The 22,247-nt window shown below is 45.8% G+C and overlaps 1 protein-coding gene across 19 annotated transcripts in view; it reads left to right on the top strand.

The window, feature by feature from the left end:
* The first annotated feature begins 514 nt into the window (after positions 1-514).
* Positions 515-22,247, top strand: part of tcf7l2 (transcription factor 7 like 2) — a 77,418-nt gene continuing 55,685 nt past the window's right edge. For 5 of the 19 annotated variants that reach the window (XM_029833861.1, XM_029833893.1, XM_029833888.1 and 2 more), the window contains exons 1-3: positions 518-1,066; positions 1,220-1,286; positions 1,477-1,601. In XM_029833861.1, coding sequence (XP_029689721.1) covers positions 878-1,066; positions 1,220-1,286; positions 1,477-1,601 — 381 coding nt within the window. In that variant the 5' untranslated portion in view covers positions 518-877. Of the gene's footprint in view, positions 1,067-1,219; positions 1,287-1,476; positions 1,602-22,247 lie in introns of all 19 variants that reach the window. The other 14 variants (XM_029833873.1, XM_011621770.2, XM_011621789.2 and 11 more) reach the window with 6 other exon arrangements.

Genomic DNA, 22,247 nt, shown 5'->3' on the forward strand with positions numbered 1-22,247 from the left:
CTCTGTGCTGCCAGCGAGGAATTCAGGTTCGTCCCAGAGGACATCACACCTGTCAAGCAAGCAGGATGCAATAACACGCTCCATCCCAAAAAATAGATCTGAGGAAACATTATCTAATATACTGAAAAATAGATCTGAAGGAACTGACAAAGCAGGTAAAATTGGAATACACGTCGGCTGCTTTGATAGGCCTCTGGTATTTTGAGCTCGAAAATGATACGTGAATTACATTCCTTTAAAAAAAATCAATAAAAATAAACAACTTTTAATTGAAGTTGTAATTTGTGCGTGAGGCGGCCTTGGGGAACTCGATTTCCCTCTCTCCCCCGCCATGACACCGCCCATATGTGCGTTTAATCCACATTTCCTCCTATTTTACCATCCCTGTCCTGTCTCCCAAACAGCTTTCCCCCCTCCCCGCATGCTTTTCCACCGCAGTCCTCCTTCAGCCTCTCCTCCTCTCTCTCTCCCCCCTCTACTCTTTTTTTCCTCCTATTTATGAAAACGTCACTTCAAGTCCCTCCCTGTTTGAATCTCATTAGTTTCTTGTGTGTTTCTCCCTGTCAATAATCCTGAATCCAGACTCTCTCTATTTCCATCCCTCTCTATCTGTCAATCAGCGCCGCCTTTGAACTGAAAACCACTCCGACCAACTTCAACTCACTCAATCCGAGCGCCTCGACTCCTTCTCCGGCTTCCCCTTTCTGCCAAGATTCCCTTCTTTTTTAGTTTTGTACCAACCGCCAGAGCTTTGGAAAACGCCAATACAGACCCCCCGCAAAACTTAAACTCGGACTTTTTCTCGATCACCGAGATCAAGGGTTTAAAACTTCGCGTTTTTTGCCCCCCGAACGGCAAGATTTGTGCTCGGGGAAAAATGCCGCAGCTCAACGGCGGTGGAGGGGACGATCTGGGCGCAAACGATGAAATGATTTCCTTCAAAGACGAAGGGGAGCAGGAAGAGAAAATTTCGGAGAACTCCTCGGCAGAAAGGGATTTAGCCGATGTCAAATCGTCGCTTGTAAACGAGTCGGAAACTAATCAGAACAGCTCGTCGGATTCGGAGGTAAGTTGGAGATTAAAAATCGATTTTCCTTCTGGTCGCTCCCACCGGCGCCGCTAAGTTAGGGGCCTGCGTTAGTGACTTTTACAGAAAGTTGTCTATCAGCCCCGATCCGTGTTAACATTAACCGATCCCTGTGTTTCGTTGCATTTCAAGGCGGAAAGACGGCCTCCGCCTAGATCTGAAACTTTCAGAGACAAAACAAGAGAAAGTTTAGAGGAGGGTGAGTTTCTGCTTTATTGTTTGTTTGTTTGTTTTTTTACTCCCCCCCGCACCATGACTTTACATGTGCCTGACGTAGGGGGATCTCCCCGATTCAAGCCCGTAAATGCACCTCTGTAGGTTTAAAAATCACTTTAAACGGCTACTTTATATATATAAAACTTTTTTCTTCTCTCCCCCCGCCATGTTAGCTGCGAAAAGGCAAGATGGAGGGCTGTTCAAGAGCCCACCGTACCCGGGCTATCCATTTATAATGATCCCCGATCTCACAAGCCCCTACCTTCCCAATGGATCACTTTCTCCAACAGCACGCACAGTAAGTTCATTTATTTCCCCCACTGTAATGTGCACACGCACATTGGTGTTTCGAAACAAACACACACGCACACACACTTGCCGCACACACGGAATGTTGTCAGCCCAGGAGTGCGGCAGAAAAGCGCGGAGCCAAGTTTTGCAACTCGTGGGGTGTACAGTGGTGTTGCGTTCACGTCCACCCGCAGCTCCTTGCCTCGTGTGTTTGCAGTGGACTGCAGCTAGCATGCTAACGCTCCTTCACAGGACAGATCACTTTAATTAAGCCGAGTTTTAATTTCCAGTAAATGCACACGAAATATATGCCCCCCCCCCTCACCAGCGACTTTAAAGTTGTCACGACCGCTGCGCCAGGGTTCTGCAGGCGCGCATGCATGGTTTAAATAATGCAATTGTGTTTGCATGGCCTCATCAAACATGCCCTTTTTTCCTCCCCAAACATGCATGAGCGTTCACAACATCTCTTGTAAAGCAAGGTTTTTAAAAAAAGGGGGATACACACGCACGCGCGTGGAATCAATATGCAAATGAGGCCCTCGGAGTGATTTGCATGTGTCAAAACGTGTGAAGATTTTTTTTTTGGATTATAAAGGAGCGGTGAATTCATTAAATCAAAATTAAGTTAATCCTTATAAATTGAAGTAAATATATTTATATTATTAAATTGTAATAACACTCCCGGTGCTCTGCATGGGCACACATGCACACACTTCTGGTTGCATGGCTAAAATTAATAAAGCATGTGCACCGTAAATGCACATTTATCAATAAATTCATGTTATTTAGACACAGTTGGTCATGCTGTAATTATGCACATTTACTCAGCATCTCGCTCAGTCTCAATGGGCAATCCTCCAGCGGGATAATTTTCACAACTGTGTGTGTGTGTGTGTGTGTGTGTGTGTGTGTGTGTGTGTTTGCCCCCCCATTTTAAATGCTCGCAATTACAAGTCTGCACTTTAGGACCTGTCATCTCATTTTACAAGGTTAAGGCAAAGACCAGGCATTAGGTAATATGACCCCTCCACCTCCAGAACCACCACCTCGGCCTTTGCTAACGAAACTGATATTTGTTACCTTGATTTTTTTCGTCCCCCCCCCCCCCCCATCCCCTGTGCTGAACACACCTTGAAAATAAATGCTCAATTGACACTTAATGCCTTCTTTTTGTGCCTGACACAATTTGCTGCTTCTGGGTTCAACACAAGGTTTTTATTTTTTTCGCGTGCAGTATAATCTGCTGTGTTTTCTTGAATCTTTATTTTTTTTTGTAAAAATGTTCTCATTCCCATCGTGTGCACACCAGAGAACGTTTTGCCATTCTTTCCCTCTAGCTCGGCCGGCCTCGTTAAAGCTGCCGGCTGGTATGTGGAATTAGTCGCTCATTATTCTCATCAGTGCTGACACAAACATGCATTCACCACACAACAGGCATTATATATTTTTTTTTCTTTTTTTTATAAAAGTGGGGCCCTTGTTTCAGTGGTTTGTCTTTGTGGCCGGACCACTCTGCTCTGTCCTGCGCGGCTCTGCCGAGCGCTCTTTTTTTTTTTTTATTGTGCTTAGGCAGCAGTTAGAAAAGCAGTAAATTGTGCAGCGTGTCTGGAAGATGCTGCGGCGAGACAGCGGTGACCTTTCTGGCCCTGAAATTCTATTTCCAGACAAAATTCTGAAACAAAATGATCCCTTTTGCTGCTGCACAGAAATGGCGTATTTTAATTGATCTTGTACCTTGTTTTTTCCCTGTTGGAGGGGGGGAGGAAATGCTCAAATCTAAAAGGGACATCTGGGTAATGAGGTTTTCATTCTCAAATTAGGAGCTGATATTTCCGAGCCTCTCCTCTACCTGCGCAGTAGCTGGCGTGCGGCAATCTTCCTACTGTATTGCCTCGGCCCCCGCTGCCTGCAGCACCCTGTGTGTCCAGCCATCCGTCCTTTGAAGTCAGCGGTCGCTGTAATATAAATGTATTAGACTTAAAGCTGGTATAAATAATTTACCTGGACATTGATTAGCTGTCTCGCTCTCTCACACGTCATGCGAGGGGCTGAATATGACTGCCAGTGTTATTATGGTGGGACTTTTCTCTGTCTCGTCAGGAGAGGCTTTGATTCACGCTCATTTTTTTTCCCTTTGCCTTCATTTTTCTCTTTCTGCTGCTTTTGGTCCGGGCGACACGATGGTATTATTTTTAGAATCTGTCTCTCAACATCCAGGCCTTCAAGAGGCATTTCAGTGCTCCACTTGAATGATTTAAAAATGATATTTTTTTGTTTTTTTTTTCTTTTATGATTCTCAGAAAACAGTTGTGATGAATTGCTTCCTGATAAGTCTGGACCATTCACCTTCAATTATTTTGTAAAAAGAAAAATCCCATAGGTGGCATTTCACATAATTTGCTTGACCCCTGGGAGCCATAATCATGAGAGTTTGTTTTTCCTACCACCTAAATCCATGGAGGCTCGCAATTTAGTATCACTTAGCAATCTGACATGATGTTGCGCTTGGGCTTTAAAAGCCATCCTCTCCTCCTCTCCTCCTCCTGCCGTCTCCCTCCTCTCTAAACCTCACACAAAGGCCTGCTGGATCACTGGGCGCAGGTCGAATTGGAGCAGTGGCCTGCTCGGTGCACCCTGGTTTTCTGTCTCCTTTCTTTCCGCTGTTCTCCCCACCCCCCCTCCATCTACCTTTTGTGTCCTGCCGATGCTAACGCAGGTCTTGCGAAGAGAGGCAGCGGGTTAACTCCGGTGCTGTGGGCTAACATCACACCTCAACAGGTTTGGAGAAGCAGAGGCTCAAAAAGGGAGAGCAGGGTCTGGACAGCCAGCTCTCCTGTATCGGGGCTGCAGGGCCGTAAATCCACTGGCTTTATTTACTGCCTCTCAGACTTATGAATGTTAAGATATTTGACGCCACCCCTGGCCCCATAATTCTCCAGGCCTGGAGACTTTTGGCGGAGGTTTTGAATTTCGACGTATAATTACCCGTATTTTTTTTTAAAAAGGAAGAAAAGTGCGTGTTGGGGGGGAACATAACACCGAGCATCCACCACTGTGAAAAAAGACGCTCCCAGAACCCGTGGCAATTCTACCACAAGACGGCAGGAAGGCTTTGTGTGGTTGAAACAATAGCTTTTCTCCCATTTTTCTGCCTTTGTTTCAGTCGTGCTGCAGCGCCGGGATCGCTCACATCGCCACAGATTCACCTTTCAGGGAAAGAAGGGGGGGGGGCAAAATCATATGACCCGACTATACTTGCTTTATCATTTTTAAAAGGGCCAAATAATGGAGGATTTTCTGGCCAGATTATTGTAATGAACATGCGCTTTTGTGCTCACATGCACACGTTTCTGTGGCCTTATCTGTTATAATTGACACAGGCAGACAGTATCTTTCCCAAATGTGGCAGCAGTATAAGCATGACAATGGTATAGCATATGGATTATGTGTGTTGGGCTGCTGTAAATGGATTTTTTTTCTTTTTTTGGAGGGGGGGGTTGCTGTGACAAGGGGAAAGCTAGTTTAATGCGGATTTAAGGGATAGGGCCCACACCTTATCAAATTGGCTTTACATGTTAATAGGGTCTAATTGGTGTCCGCAGGGGGTTTTGTGGCATGATGCGGCTGCAGTTTGTGCCTTTCGCCACAGTATGCGTTCTGAATTTTGTCAGCAGGTTGCGCTCCTTTTGTCTTGCAAATGACTTCTGTTTACAAAGTATGGCGGAAGCAGCTCCTGCGCTCTCCCATCTTTTTGTGCTCCCTCTTTTCCGCTTTCCCTCCGCTGTTCCTGTTATCCTACGCGAGGAGAAGGGGAGAGGAAAGGCCCCTATTTTGCCTGCGACTCAATAAAAAGCACAATCTGCTTTGGATTTGAGGAGTTAAGTAAGAGAGAGAGGGGGGGGGCAAAGTTTGGCACCATTAAACTAAAATTGGGGCCTGCTAGACATTAGCGGCGCATTCTCCGAGCTTAATTAGTCTAAACTGTAATTGTTCATGGTCTGCCAATAGGAGTAATGCCCAGGAAAAGTGGAGTTGCACTAAATCAGCACAGGGTTTCTAAAACAATAAATCACTTGCATATTTGTGCCGTGATTCAGATGGAGGCTCGACCTCTCCCATCTCGACATGTGGTAAATTGTAAAGTCAATGAATCGCAGATGTAGGGGTTGCGGTGGCGAGGGTGGTGGGAGGGAGAGGGAGTACAGTAAGGTTTTGTTAGTGCCTGCTGAATGAATGGAAAAGATTTGCGCAGTAAATATTGACTGAGGAGATGCATATATGTGTGTTTTTTTTCCCCCCTCGGCTTTAGCGAGCCTTAATTGTCCGACGCTGATGATGTTGGCAGGCTGAGCAGTGCGAAGGCGCGCGTTCTCGCCGAGCTGTCACTCCGCTGGGAATGCCACAGAGGTGCTGAAGAGCAGAGGAATCAGCCTGCGAGTGTGTTTCTAATCAGATTTTTAACGAAAAAAAAAACCTGTGTGAAGGGAGTCGCGGCTCGGCTTGAGCTGGGTGTAACGTTCAGCTGCAGTCACGTCTGGTTTGAGGCTGAACTCTTTATTTTTTGCCTAATCAAATCATCAACTTCATTGTTTTTAATGCAATAACGGCCAATCTGATGCCGAGTTTTCGACTTCAGTGTAACAGATTATGCCTGTTACTCATTAAGTGAGAGCAGTGACCCCCCCCCACTAAAACAAATTATTCTCTGAATGGATAAATCCATTTTCACCTCCTGTATCCTTCCCTGCCAGTCAGCCACTGCTCTGCTTTTCTGAGCCTGTGCAGAGAAAAAAAAAAAGGCATTAGTTTAGCAGCTGTGCGCTGGTGCCCCTCTCCCCACCCAGCATCCCCCAGTGTAACCCCCCCACCCTCTCCCAGCCCCCCATCACTCTTCCTTTCTTTCCCATGCATTTCTGTAGAGCTCAACACAAAGATAGTACTGTACATCTGGAATGCAACTTTTGTCATCTGTTAAATGTAGGCCTGCTCTGCTCCTGGTGCGCAGGGTTTTTTTCTTTTTTCAGTTTGGGGGGGGGGCTCCCCAAAACACGGTAATCAAATTATTCTGTGTGTGTGTACATGTAGCCAAATGTTCAGTGTGTGTCCACACAGAGAACACTGTTGAAATGTTATTTATAGCTCTTCCTTGCTAGATGGCACATTTTTGCAGCCAGTTCAACGTGAGAATCACAGCAGACGTCAGCGCCCGACGTTTCTCGCATTCATTCAAGCTTCTGCATGCGAATCCACGCCAGCTCTTTAAGATGTATTAGCCCTATGTTGAGTCGAAACTCTCGAAGGCCAGCACGGGCGAGCCTGCTCGACGTGGCCTCCAGTTAAACCACACGCGTTGACAGCTTTGGAAGGGACGATTTACAGCTTCCGCCTGGGTGTTCAGACAAGGTTAACGGCTTAAAAAAAGATAATTATTTGAAGCGATCCGTTCCTGAGCCACACTTTACCTTGAAATACCTTTTATTTGACCCAATTACAAAATCGTACTTGCTATTATCTCGTGCACTCTGCTGTCAATGAAAATGCACTCGGCAGAAGTATTTCTGGCATCTCTCGTACTTTTCTCCAGTTTTTTTTTTTTTGAATGTGCATATTTCTGAAGGTTCATTCATAGTGGGACCAGAGTGCTTCAGTAGCCAAATGAGTTCACCAGCAGCAGAGTGGGAGGGAAAGCACAGCATGGGAGGCTGGTGCGGGGGGGGGGAGCTGGTCACAGAAAAGCGGGAAATGTGCGTTAGGGCTGCGTGTGTGTGCAGGGGGACGAAGGAGGGGGGAGGCCGGGGGTCGGATGCACAAAAGCCGCCTGAATGGAGTGCATAATTGCTGTTAATGCTGGGGCAATGAGAGCAGCGACAGTTCCTGGTTAGATGTCCAAACAATAGTGCCCTGAGGTTTCACATTTATCTTCCTGTTTTAAAAAAAACAGCAGGGATTGAGCACAGAAGGTGGCGAGTTTCAGTTTTTCAGTCATCCCTGACAAGCATTAACGTGCGCGCGGTTTTGGCCCCCCCCCCTCTCTTCCAACTCCACTTTTTGCCCCCCATCCTGCTCACTAATTGCCGCCAAAAAACGCCCCAACCACGGCGAGTGGGCCGATGTGACGCTGGAGGAATTCTGGTGGTGCTGGCCTTCTGTTTGGATTGTGGGTTGTGTATGGGAAGGGTCAAAGTGCAGCGGTGCTGACATGCTTTTCATTGAGAAAGAAGCTTCCCCTCTCACCCATTTTCTTCCCTTTTACAACAACTGATAGGGAGTGCTGGAGCCTCCACTGGAGTTTCTTTTTTGCTTTCTTTCCCCCTCAGCTTCTGTGTGTACATGCAGGAAGGAGGTGCCACACTGCAATCACAGCTCTTAATGATCATGTCGGCCTAGATAATGACTATCCTTGCCAGCGTGCATCGAACACCTGTGGTACACCGGCCTTTTATAGATGTGGTAGAATGCTCTGGAACGTACCTCAGAAGAAGAACATTGCACCCTTGCTTATTCCCCTTTTTAACGCCCACTGGAGGGTAAAGAAGTATAACATTTTGGTGTCCTGTTTACATTTTCCAACATACCAGACTAGGAAAAGGTGTATGAATGTCATTGGAATCTGTAGGAAATTTGGTAAATCATACTTGTATCTTTATTTTACACTTCAAGGTTGCGTTAAGTTCTGTAAGAGGTTGTTTTTCATGTATGATGGTGACCTATTCACACCAGTAAGTGTAATTCCAAGATAAAATATGTTACCCAAGTTTCTCCATATTGTGATTGTTTAAGCGAAATCATTCGCGTCTGTTTGCTATCAGACATTTAGACGGCCGCATGCAATACATTTTGCAGATGGTGTTTTGTTTTTATACCTAGTTTGTATCTCGTCATCTTATTGTTGTTGAGGGAATTTCTCTGCGCAGATAATCTCCCCAAAACGGCTCTGAAGGGATGGGAGCACTTTGTGTCTGCTAAACACATAATGGAGGTGTTTAAGGTGATAAAACTCCAGTCGATGTATTTTTAATCAACTAATTAAACTTTCAATTGTAGCAGGATAAGCTCCAAGGAGGAAGCGTGATTGTGTGTGTATCTGTGTGTGTGGAAAAGCGGACCGAGACCACTAATGAGGCGATCGTCTGCCCGTTTAGTCGTTAAAGGTGGGGGATTCATAACTGCTTGCAAAAGGTGAGGGGGGTCTTAAGAGCGCAGGCAGAAATAAATTCATCTGCTAATCTGCGGATTATGGTAGGATTTGGAACCGAAAAAAATATTGGCGAGATTACTTCAAAATACACAAAATGTAACCCCTTAGCGCCGGGCTGGAACAATGCTAGTTTTTCCCCCCCCTCCGAACTGATGAACTAATTCCAGTAGAAAACAGATTAAGGGTAAAGTTGTGTGTTTGCTCTGAAAACCAGCTGTTAGAAACCGATTTACACAGAATAATAATGTGTGTCTTGTAAAGAGACAGCTGTCAACTTATGTGCAGCGCTTGATAACATTTTACGTAAACAGCTTGTCGCGTCTATACATGGCCTGTGCGTAGCATGTAACCGTTGAGCTATTGTGCAGGTAATGTGGACTGCTTAATTTGTTGCACAATATGTGTGGCTGCATGCCTAAATTATTACAAATGCATACTTCTCAAAGCCTCTTTTCCCTTGATTTTAGCCTGAATTCAGGCAAAGACAAACTCTTTCACTTCTCTCCTTCATGATCGTTCCTCTCTTGGGTGGTGTGTAAGGTCAGGGTTTGACTCATTGAGGAAACTGGCATCCGTCCCTCCCTCCGGGGTCACAGTCAAAGGAGGGCCTGCTTTGACGAGCCCAGAGTCGCTGCTGTCTGGACAGTCGCAATGAGGTGGTGGAGGGATGGACAGACACAGGAAGCACGTGACCTGGGAGCAGATAGGGAGAGGCGTGTCTCAGAGAGGAAGTAATGATCGTCATCTTCCTGTAATTAAAATGCCCTTACTGGCTATTTAAGAAAATATCAAACACAGTGTCCAGAAATGTGGCTGAATATGTGAAGAACACATCAACCTAGAATTTTTGTGGGATTCTTTTATTATTAAAAGATTGATTGTGTTGTTCCATTATGTTATTCCAGAAATTTGCTCTATGCTACAAATGAAAGTGACTTTTATAGTATTTTGGTAAATGGAAATTGGTTTGACTTGAAGTTGTCACATTGGAAGTGACATCAGGTAGCAGGGGTTGCTTTGGTGTCATGATGATGTATATTAGAGTGCCCTTTAGCATCAGGATGCTTTTTATCTGTCCTTTTACTGCCTTCTTTATCTTTATTGGCAGCCACCCTTAGCATATTTGAAATATCAATAAAGATAAGTTTCCAGCTTTGTCATGACAGGTGGCGTCATGCAGTCCCAGACGAATCCTGCAGACATGTGACAGGTCTAGATTTTTCGGGAGTTACCGGTAAGCTGACATGCCTTGGAGATCCTTAAAAGCAGCTAGGTCATTGTTTTTGGTGCAGATGTCTGGGTTTTTCACGAAAGCCCTTAGTCCATCTTGGATGAGGCCTGGCCTTCCAAGGCCTGTATCTGTCTCTTCAGGCAGACAGGCAGGCAGGCCTGCAGCGAGGATGCGGCAGCTGGCCCAGGCCCAGGCGCAGGAATGCTGCGTGTGCTGTTTAAACAGTGGCTTGTCTCATTGCAGGTCTTGAGGAGACAAGAGAAGGAAGTGGCTGCGTGTTTACATAGCTGAATTGTCCTTTAGCCCCCCTCAGTGTCTAATGCACTTCTGTTCAAACATTCACAAGTGCGCGAGATGACCCCCGCTGATGCCGGCGTCCACAGCTCTGCCTCTGCTCTCCATCTGAATGTTGTGTTTCTGAGCCGTCAAGCAGTGAAATGCCGATCGCCACTACTTTTTACAGTGGGTGTTTGCTGCCTCAGCCCGCAGGCTTGGATGATGGATAAAATTTATTCCTGGGCTCAATTTATCACTTTGAGACACAAGGGAAGGATAATAAAAGCGTGGTAAAGACAGATGAAGAGATGGAAGGCGCTTCATTGCTCTGAGGTCCTGTCCCAGAAGGAACCAGACATTGACACACAGCGGAGTCATCTAACTAATTGTTGTTTGAATTACCTGTTATGATCTGATGACAAATCACCCGCGCTCTTGCCATCAGAGCGGAAAACGCATCCCGGGATTGGCGTGATCTTTTGCGAGTGTGTAAACCCGGCTTCAACAAGATGGATAAATGCAATTATTGGGCAGACCTGGCGAGGAGAAAATCCATTTAAAGCCCGTAAAGCTAAGCAGGGGCCGTGGTTAATTCATTTGGCCAATTTACGGGTGATGTACGAGTGTCAGGGCACATTAGTCAGGCGGGGGAGAGGTGAGTGTCTGTTGGCTCAGGGGGTAGGGTGGATGGGGAGGGGTGTCTTCCCCACACGTTAAGACGCTCTCAGGTTGCAGAACAGTCTCCTCGAGACCTTCTCTTCGCCCCTCTTTCCTCGCCATCTCGGCGGACAAACAAATGGAGGCTGGATGTGGAAATGACAAAAAGATGGACTGAGTGCACTGGGCGGGAGGGAAGCAGGATTGCTTTGCAAATGAGGTGGGGAAATGTGGCCGTGGTCCGCTGGGCGGCAGAGTGAGTGCTACCATGCTTTGCCATCCCAAGGTCTCAATCAGTTCTTGTCGACTCCTCTACTTCCTGAGGCTTAAATCACAGTTGTTTTTTTTAAAAACATGTAGCAATTGTGGCCTCAACGTGAGCAGTCATAGCAATTAAATGCCCCAAAAGAGCAGACCCAAAACCTAAAATTGAAGTTCTAGCTCCAAATATTGTCTTTGAAAACATTTTGTGTTTCTGTGTGGATATAAGTGAAAGGATGACACTGTGCTGAAGGTGAATTTAAAAAGCAGATCTAAATGTGGGCGCCAGGATTTCTGTTAATATCGGTGGCGTTAGAATCCAGCATGACCCAAATTAGCTTTGCTCCTTTCTCTGAACTTAAGCAGGGTTCTAATTACAGTGTTTGCTGAGAGCATGCAAAAGCAACCACAGCATGAGAAAGTCACCTGAGGAATCCCTCTGACCTTTTTCCCGCTATACTGAACAGTGTTTGCTTTTGCCACAGGCTGTCACACCTACTGTTTGGCTATCACGAACTCTCTTTGGGCCTAATGTTGTTTTTGACGGTTTTCTTTGTGAGGCCTGACAGTCATCTGTTTATGAGCTCTTGCGACGCGCTGACATTAGCCAGCTTCGCTTTGCTTAGTCTGTTACTCATCCATTGTGTTACTGGAGCAAAACCACTCGGTTACACAAGCAAAGCCATATGCAAAAATGCTGGTTAGTGAGAGGCATCGAGGTAAGGTTTGGTTTTCAGCTGTAGACCACAGCCCGAATCAACGTAGCGTGACAAATTGAAAGTTTCAGACCTCGGGCCCTGTTTTTGTTGGAGGGTACGTGTGTGTGTTTGTCACCTGACTGTCAGGCAGGGAGTTTTAGAGAACCAGAGTCGGTGTGAATTCTGAGGCAAAGACAGGTGGGAGTGTTGTAGAGCAGCTGAGGGGAAAAACTGCAAAGACCCTCACTCATATGTGAGCCTCTGAGATGCTGCATCAGCTAGAATTCCTCCCTGGTGGCGGATCACATAGGCGAGCCTTAGTGGAGACTTGTGGTTCAAGACGGAAACATTGTGTGTGCAATTGTGCACGGGCCTTCCTCTTTAGCTCTTTAGTATACTTCTACGGTATTACGGTATTCTAGAATTTTAGCGTACATGCTTTTTAAGCCTTTAAAATAAACATGAACTTCAGTCTGAGGATCTGCTCTTTCAGATAACAAAGAAAGAGCCTGGTAACGTTGGAGGTGCTGCTAATGCAGTGTAATACTATTTTGGATTAGCTGCTTTTGTTGCAAACATTGAGAATTAAAGAATAAGAAAGACCTCTGATAGACAGTTTATACTCCATAAATCCAAATTGGCCAACGTTTTGTGCTCAGGTCATAGATACTGAAGCTGTTAAATGCAAATGCCTATCAGGATGCATGTAATAACCTTTCTAAATCTAGAAATAATCACCCACATGTTCCACAATTAGGAATACAAAAACATTGAAGGGCTTTGTAAAGACACAATGATAACAACATGATGTAAAAATGTTCCCCTAACGCTCTCATGATGTTCTAGTGTGCTTGGCTCACTATAGAACTGTGAACATTCTGGTATTGAATATCAGTGCTGCTCCGGCTGCCAAACAGTGGAATGGCACAACTGGAAAGTTGAACAGGAAACCTCCCCCATCCTCGCTGCATGGTGGGATTGTAGATGTGCCTGGGAGCCATTAATATAAACCCCCGAGGCTTCTCGGGAAAGTTCCAGGGACCCTTGTCCTCTCTTTCTCTTGACTTTCAGGGATCACATAGAGTGCAGTCTGAAAATCCTGTGCTGTAAAAGCACAGATCTCCTCATCATCGCGCTCTCGTGATGGGCCTACTTGCTTCTTCCCAGATGCCTGTCCACTCTCATGGGAGAACAACTGCCGTCTGCAGGCCGGAACGGTTCCCTACTCTCTGTCTGGGAAAAAAAAAAAAAAAGCCGAAATGGCACGGAGGTTTTTTGATATGCTCCCACAGATCATTTTTCATCCGTAGACGTGCCTGCGCACACAACTGTTCGTGGCGAGCTGCCAGTCTATTACAGTCATCAGCAGGACAAATGTTTTTCACTACTGCTCTGTAGTTTCATTCTATCTGGTTTGGTTGAAAATTGATTCAAGCTGGTGAACCAAACCCTTATTGTTCCTCCTCTTGTGCTTTGGTAAATTTAGAAGTAAACACTGGCCTCGGTTGTCCTCGCTTCACTTTTGATTTACACGGCTTTTTTATTTGCTACCACTGTCGGAAGTGGTACAGATGTAGCAACGGCCTTAGGTGCAAAAATAAATTATGGGTAGAAAAGGAAAGCCAAAGCTACCCCCAGCGCACTACTACTGTGAAAATCTCCTTTTTTGGGGTGAGCATTTTCCTAAATACACCATTAGTTTTGCTGTAGCACTGTGGCCACCTGAAATCAGAAAAAGACTGATATGGGCCTAGGCAGCAGTTGGTATTTAAGAAAATGGTAAAGCTCGGGTTCAAACCAGAGAAGAATCTTGATTCTTGGCTGGCTCCCTCAACTGCCTGCAATCGACTCCCCAGCCAGCAATCGAGATACCGCGGTCTGAAACGCTGGGAAAATCGGCCTCTATTTGTTCACAGTGGTCGCTGGCAAGAGGAGGTAAAAAGAAAAGGCATCAACAGGGGTGGATGGGTAAATGAGGCTGCTGACACTTAGCAGTTTTTTCCCCCCCAGGAGAGCCATGATCCCCAGTGAGAGACCAAATCCCACCCTTTTTTTTCTTGGCATCACATTTAAAACAGACAATTTTTTACATTTTAAATCGGCCTTGTCTTGTGGTTTCCTCAACTGGGCTGTTGGGAGCCGACTGTTTCCACATCAGCCAATGTTCTGGACCAGTTTTGAGGCAATAAAAATAAATGGGGGTGTAGGGGATATTTTTTCTGGCACCGATCACTGTCCTACCCCCCCCCCAAAAAAAAAAGAAAAAAAAGAAAATGGTCACCTGCTGATTTTCGTCACGTCTGTGTGATCTCGGTCACCATTCACAAAGCGGGAGGCACATCTGCATGTGTCCCTACGCTGGTCTCGCACACACAGGCACACTTGTAGAACAAATCTAGTTTTGTCTCCTTTTGTGCGAGCTATAATTCAGCAAATAACATCAGTAATGATTCAATCGGGCATAAAGTAATTGAGAGGTGGCCTGCTTGCCATCTGTCTGGCGAGATTACTACTTGTGATTAAACGTTGTGACCTTGCAGCCGTGGCGGGAAGCGCCAGCCAGGCCCTCTATCTGGCTGGTAGGGGACAAAGTGGTGGGGTTTTAACAGTTCAACCTAGTTGCTAAAGATAGTGCAGGCTGGTGTGACTTGAGTTTAAGTGGCAGTCTCCTTTACATTGACGTGTGTGTGTGTGTCTATGTCAAAACCCAATACACCAAGCCTCAGAGGAGCCCCTGCTGAAGTCGCAGTGATCCCTGTGTGCATACAGTGTAACCAAGGGAGATGATAGAGGAGCAGGGGCCAGAGAGTGTGTGTCTATGTTTAAGCATGTGTCTGCTGGTGGGGTCACGGAGAGCTGAATAGAGGCTGCTGTTTCAACTCTGATTTTATGTGCGGTTTCGTTTTGGTTTCCTTTGGACGGTGTCCAGAGGCTACAGGGCCTGCTTCTGCTCAGCACTGGTGCAAGCCCGACGTGAAGGGCTCTGCAAAGGTCTGTGATTGGATTTCAGTCCTGATCTGGTTGTTTTGTGTTGTAAACAGGACATTAAAGACGGGGGAGATGGCGAGTTAATGAGTCTTTGTGCTGGGGCGTGCACATTGGGGAGGCGGAGGGGGAGCGCTAGTGTGTTTTCAGTCTCTATCTCCTCCGTCCTCTGTTGCACCCAGTTCAGAAGAGGAACTAAAACCTTTGCAGGACACCGATGACACACAGTTTCACACATCCACAACCGACTGAAAAAGACATCAGTGTGGTTTACTTTACAGCGTGGGCTGGATGGTTGTCTTGCAATACTTCCACCCAGAGCTCGGAAAAGAAGAATCCTCTTCTTCCCCCAAACAAAAATAACCATTTAAATTACAATGGTTATGTTTCCTCCAGCCACAGTGCGGCTGGCAGGACCCAGCTGAGGTGGCACTGGCCTCTGGGGGTTTAGGCCGGAGTCTGGGCTGGCCTCTGGGGAAATTACAGGGTGGTGAGTAGGAAGGATGGAGCTGAGGCCTGCCTCCACCGCCTGCTGTCAGCCCAGGCAGCTAATGTTGGCAGCCAGCTAGCTCCTTTCTGTTTCATCTTCAACCTCAGCACGATGCACTCGGGGTAAACATGTTTTTATTTGTTTCAAAGTTCAGTTTCATAGTACAGGGCATTTTAGAGGACATGTGACGTTGGCCGGCACGCAGCCGACACTGGCCTTAAGCGACACCCTCAAAAGTGGCCTAGCATTCTTACATTCTCATAACTTTCCTCTAATCTTTTCAGCCATCTCTTGTCTCCAGTTTCTTTCCCCACCCAGTGGTCCCTCCCCACTCACCCGCTCCTCCATCTCACTATGCGCTCTGATTACCTCTCCAAACTGGCAATAAGTTGATTGCTTTACAGAGATGATGTAAGCCCCTGCCCTAGGGTACATCAGGTTGGATTTCTCCTGCTTTATCTTGTAAAGCCTAAATTAACAGCTGGTTTGGTTGGAGTTCTCCTGGATCTGACTAAAGGATTAGGCTTGGTTCTCATGCGAGTCAATCCGGTTTGATTTATTGCAGGTCTATCAAAAAAGATCAATGGGAGCCCTTTTGAAAGTAAATCCTTAATCGCTCTTTGCACTTACGTGTCATCATTGTGAATTTCTACCCTTCTCTTCTGTCTTTGGCTCTCTTCTCTCTCTGTTTCTCACTGACTAATTCTTATTCTTCCCTTACACCACTGTCACGTCTCTTTTTATAATTATTCCCCCCCCTTTCTACAATCCAGCCCAGTCCGTGTTAGTAATCTACCCCTGTCGATGGCTGCACGCTGAATTGCTGGATAGATCTTTATTTTCTCTTGTTAGTTATCCATGAAAGCACAGTTTTGGCAACCTCTGGTTGTGATCACATCTGATATCAAACCATGTTGCTGCTGCCGCTCATGTTTTTTTCTTTCCATTCCTCATGCTACTTCTTTTTTTCTTTTTTTTAACAATAAACAGACCCATGAACTCTGGTTGTTTTGGAAAAAATACAAATATTACCTTGTCGTTTCCTTGGACGGTATTGTCAGTGCTAGTGCGCTCAGGCTGCGCTTGTCTACAGCAGCAACCAATCACAGCAGGAAAACATGCAAATGTATCCAATTGCTGTGTCTTTCTACCGATCAATCATGGTTGTTGTTCCGTGGGAGTGAAAAATCACCAATTGACTGTAAAAATCACTGTCGACAGCTCAGAGACACCATGTTTTCTTTCAAATCCCTTTCTGCGCATTTTTGGTTTTGGGAAAATGAGCCATTTTAGTCCACAAATGCTGACATCAGACTTAAAGTCGTCATCCTTCCTTGGATGCTGCTTAAGTTTCTGGTGTTTTTTTAGTGTGCCTTTACGTGTGTACGCGCCACTGTCGACAAAATCACATAACACTCGAGCAACACCCTGCTGCATGTTTTCTCCTAGACGTTTGTAAAGCGCCCTGGCAGCTGTTGAGAAATGGGGAAAGGGTGGCGGGTGGGAGGGATTCAAGAACGTGTTCTTCTTCTCTTAACAAGTCTCTCAATTCCTCATTTGTTTCCCCATTTCAGGGCCTATTTTACCAGCAACAGTAACAATCAGTGTTCGGATAAATGGCGAAACTACAGTGACAGTGCTGATGATGACGTGACCTTTAGCTTTGTGCAGCGATGCTCCCCCTGCAATTCAGACAACTGAAATGTTTCTGTTTTCCTGGAATCTGTTTTATTCTGAGTAGGATAGGTGCAATTGGGAACGGGAGGGGGGGGGGGGGGTGAAACTCGTGGTCGATCGATGTCAAATTCAGGTGTGTCTTCCTGGCATGCTGGCTGTGTTGGATGGCTGGCAGACCTGGAGGTTTGGGAGGGACTGTGGAAAGGGGGAGATTGTGTGTGTGTGTGTGTGTGTGTGTGTGTGTGTGTGTGTGTGTGTGTGTGTGTGTGTGTGTGTGTGTGTGTGGGAGGGGTGAGATCGACAGGATACGTGGGAAGGAAGGGCTTGCTGTCAGCCAGCTGGACCTCTTAATCCTACAGCCTTGGGGAAAGGGTGTGTGTGTGTGTGTGTGTCTGTGTGTGTGTGTGTGTATGGTGTGTGTCTCATACAGATTTGTCAAGTTTAACACACCTCTGCTCCTCTCTGTGGCCCAGCTGAGCCCACAGTGTGTTTGTGTGTGTGTGTGTGTGTGTTTGTGTGTTTGTTTGGAGACGACTGGGATTTCATCCACTCATTGTTTACTGTAGTCCTCGCTTTAACGACACACTGTGTATTTATGTCACTTCCTCTCACCTCGTTGATGTCGCGGAGGCACCGGGGGTTGGTGCAACACGGCAGTGAGAGGTAGCCCCGCGTTGTCCGTCGGCTGGTGATGTGGGGGTCATAAATATGGCCTCGCTCTACCCCATTTGTTACTCGGAGTATCAAATGCTTATGGTTTCACACTTTCTCCAGCTTTGCGTAACATGAGAGCAAAATAGCTGATTGCATCATCACGTGTCATCCGACACATAGAACATGCTATACAACCACATTCCACACAAGCTTTCTCTCCCTCTGTGTGTGTGTCTGTCTCTCTCTCTCTCTCTCTTTTGGCGTAGACTTTTGCATATATCACGGGCTGGCAGGCTAAGAGCTTGGGACTTCCCCACGCCACACTCCAAGCCTTTGATCCTTTGCTTTGGAGGTAACATCAAACAGAGGCATAGAAAGGCAGCTACTACTGTGAAGTTCAATGTTCAACTTGATGGCTTGGCTGAGGGCTTCCCCCCCTCCTCTCTCCCTCCCTCACTCTCTCCCTCCCTCCCTCTTCCCCTTTCTCGCTCGATCTCTGCGCTGTGTCCCTCAACTGACAAAAACACACAGTTTTAGACAAGGGTTGTCTTTTTTTGTGTGTGTCTCCAATCCCCGCCACCGTAGAGCCCAACTGGCATCAAACGGGACCTCCGCCCATCCAAAAACTCTCAGACGGTGGACGGAGAGATGCGTCGATGGCAGGCAGCGTGTGTTGCAGCAGGTTGCATCAATGCAGAGGTGGAGCGGAGTAAAAAGGGCATCATAACATGTTTTCACCACTCCCTCCTTGTGCGGATCCCTCTCTAGTGCCTACGTCACCTCTTGTGGATGCGAGGAAAAGGAGAGTGTCGGAAAAATGCTCTCGGCTTCCCGTGCTGTGTTGACACGGGGCACGGGAAACTCACAATCAATCTCTCGGTGGAAAACAAATTCAATTCAAATTTTCATAATGAATACTTTGACTGTGTTACTTGTGCTAGCTCTCCAAATTAAGGATGTATCAGATGAAACCATGGTTTCCAGGTCAAAGCTGTGCTTTTTTCTGTGGTGTCGCCAACGGGTTTTAAATGACACAGACTTGATAAGGCAATCCAGAAAGCTGAGGTGCTCCTCTAAATGCCTTTTCGTCTTTTATGAGCTTCGCTGGCTGACTGTGCCAATTAGCAAAGGCGTGTGGCCTGCTTTTCTTCTCCTCTTTTTCCCTCTTTTTTCCCCCCTGCTCAAACTCTTTCTAGATAGATACTCTCTTCCGCGCTCCCGTACACACACCGAACGCATGTTTGGTGTATCATTAGCTTGGTGTGCGGGGAGGCGTGCGAGCCTGGGCTCTCCCCTGCCTTATCTCCATGTCAATCACAGCGTGTGTGTGAACATCAGTTGTAATGATCTCCATCCAGCCTGTCGGTGTGTGTTAGCGCCCGGCTTCCCTCGCCCCCGGAGCAAGCCGTTCCCTAGCTAATAGATGCAAAATTAAGCTGATCAATAGATGGCCTCAGCTCATTATTGACATGTTATCGCGGCGTGGGATTTTTTTTTGTGCGGGGGTTTTATATTGAGCTAGCTGGAGATGCAAGACAGAACATTAAAACAAATGTCTTCTCTAAATGGCTAAGGCCACTTTATTTCAACCTACCAATGATATTGCAGGTTATTTCCTTCCACTCGCATTGGGTAAGTAATCACCTACGCAAGGAAATGAGATGGAGCCTTGGTAAACGCTGTATTAAAGATTCATCAATAATTGGCATGTGTGCTGCTGTTTGTGTTCTAGGGGGAGCAGGGTGGGGGTGGCTCTTATGGACGGATCACCGTGTGATTGAGCTAAGTGGTAATTAACTTTCTGAGTCTGTGCTTGCGTGCGCGCGAGTGCATGCACAGCACGAGGATGCATGCGTCGCCGGGTCAGGAAAAGGTGGAGATGCAGTTGAGGGGTGCATCAGTGGCAGAGTTGATTTGGAGGTGAGTGTTATGGGCACGTGGTCAGGTTACGGAGGGATGGCCTTGAGTGTCCTCAGGTCTTATTGTCATCGCAGCATCTTTCATTTTAATGAGGTGCTAAAGCCAAACCCTTATTACTTATTTATTCATTAAGCCGCGTGGCACAGCATCAACATCCGGCTCTTGAATGTGCTTGTAACCAATTGTGTTGGATTTCCGTTCCCTTTTTTTCATGCTCTATTTCATAGTAAACAAACATTTCCATGGGAATCTGACCGCTACTAAATTTAAAAGACTGGATTCTGCCCAAATCCAAGTTAGTGCCAACAATTAAAGAAATTCTAATGTTATTTTTAGTCGGTGTGAGCCACAAATGGGTGCAAATACAACACAGGCCAACTTTGTTTGCAGAGATAATAAGTATGGTTAAAGCTAATTGAGTCCTAAAATAGCTGCTGGCTATCTTAAAGCTAATATTTCAGCTAAGTAATTTTAGTAAATTGTTCTTTAGCAAATTCATAGCCTCAGAACATTTGATTTCAGTGAATAAACATAGAATAACTTACTTTATTTTGGGGAAGAGCTGCTCATGAATATGGAGGCTAAACCGCTTCGAGGAGCATGTGCAAATATAAAAGCCACAAAAATGCCGACTGGTTGTTAGATTGTATGATGATCGGTGTGAAGGCGCGATGCCTTCATCGCAATGCTTTCTGATCGATGAATATGTGTAGGTGGATTCGCGTGATAGTGTGTGGTGTTTTTAAAATGCTGGCATTCTCAGCGAAGCCTGAGAGTTTACGCATTTGGTCCCTCTGTGGCGTGTTTCTTAGCTTCCTTATATCCAGTCAGCCATTTAGCGAATTCACAGTGAACTCTTGCAGAACCAAACCAGACACTCAACATCAAGGCCAATGTTGAGCTCTCCACTAGCACATTACTGAATACAGCATTCTCTAGCAGAGTGTTAGTGCTGCAGTCGGCTAACTTTTCTTCCCCTCCACACCCTGAGCGTAGGCGTCCTGCAGACAAAGGTAAGCGTAAAGGACACGCGTGAGTTGCACTACCACTTCTCCTTTCTCCCCAGCCTTGCATAAGGGATTCGCCACACCTAGCCCTGCCGACATGCCTGCTCACCATCATGTAGTCCCAAAGTAGGTCAGATTCCAGTCCGGAAGGTTGAGGACGTGACTTTACTGTCAATCTATAAACCTGCTGCCACTGAGTTGTGTGAAACAGTTATAGTGATGATACTAATAGAATGTTACTCAATATCCCTAAATGACAACTGCAATAAACATCTTGAGTGTGAGTTCAGATCTCACCTTACTTTTAATACTGTCTGTTTTTTCTTTCTCTGGTTGACTCACATTGTAAGGTGATTTAAAAAAATACATGGAGCCTAACTAGAATAACCATCTCGGTTGGTTGTAAGTTTTTATGTGGTACTAGAGCTCATAAGTAACCATTGGTGCAAGCGAAGCCGCAAACAGTTAGAAAACAGTTTATCAATGCCCACGTACTTTCAACCAATTAAAAAGCTTGTTTTGTCCTATGTAGAAGACAGGTTAAACAAGACTTCCTGCATTGTACATCATGGTATACTTGCATAGTGCAGCAGCCAAGGAGCTATTACCTTATGATGTTCACTTTTTTATTCTCTGAGTTTTTTGGTTGCTCTTTGATTCCAACTATAGTTTAATTTTTCATTCTTGTTTTGATTTGACTCATGTATCCAGTGACTGCCACTCCTACTTAATGTTATCCTTTTACTCAAATGTAGAATTTCAATAGTGATGATTACAGCACAAATAACATGTAATTGTTCTTAATAACAATACTATATATACTATCAATTGATCGATCTACTTCATGTTCAGTCTTCGACAAGCCAGAGCAATCGGAAGCTGGCACTCAAAATGGTAAAACCTGTAGTTTGTGGGGCTCTGCAATGCTTCACCACGGATTTGGAGCATCTTGCTCTCACAATCACCTGTTTATCAGTCTAAATTTTCTACTGCTGTATCTCCTGCAAGCACGAGTTTCGAGAGGAAAAATGTTAGCCGATGTTAGCAGTTTGCTACTTCCTGGCTGTGTGCAACTTTGAAATAAACTATTTAAATGTGGCAGATTTTTCAAAGCATTGACTGGACACTTTGGTCAGCCTGATATTGTCATAGAGCGGTGTGTAGGTCAGTGTGTGGCACAATCCTTGAAAAACGTTCAGGTCATCAGCTGGTGTTTGAACAGCACTTTGTCCAAACTGGCTAAGCAAACAGTCACAAAAGAGCCCCGTTTATGTCATGAAGCAGTGTTTAAGAGAACAAAACTAACTTCAACAACAGGTCAGATAAAAGTCACAGCGTTCACCAAAAGAAGTGTGAAGTCAGGACACCAGATAGATCCATCAAAAACCAAGCAATTCTCCGCTTTTGTGTCAAACACTGCAATATTTTGAGATTAAGAACAATAGCTGTTTCGTAAGCCTATTTCCACAGGCTCATTGGAGCGGGGTGAGGAAAGTCCGAGGTGGTTTTAGAGCAAGGAAAAGTCACGAGAATGTTCGCTGTGTGTGTGTACAGTGTAAGAAAGTTGAGGTTTTTCCCTGCGAGACAAAGGGGGAG

Source organism: Takifugu rubripes, chromosome 1, assembly GCF_901000725.2.
Source record: "Takifugu rubripes chromosome 1, fTakRub1.2, whole genome shotgun sequence".
NCBI classification, from domain to species: domain Eukaryota; kingdom Metazoa; phylum Chordata; class Actinopteri; order Tetraodontiformes; family Tetraodontidae; genus Takifugu; species Takifugu rubripes.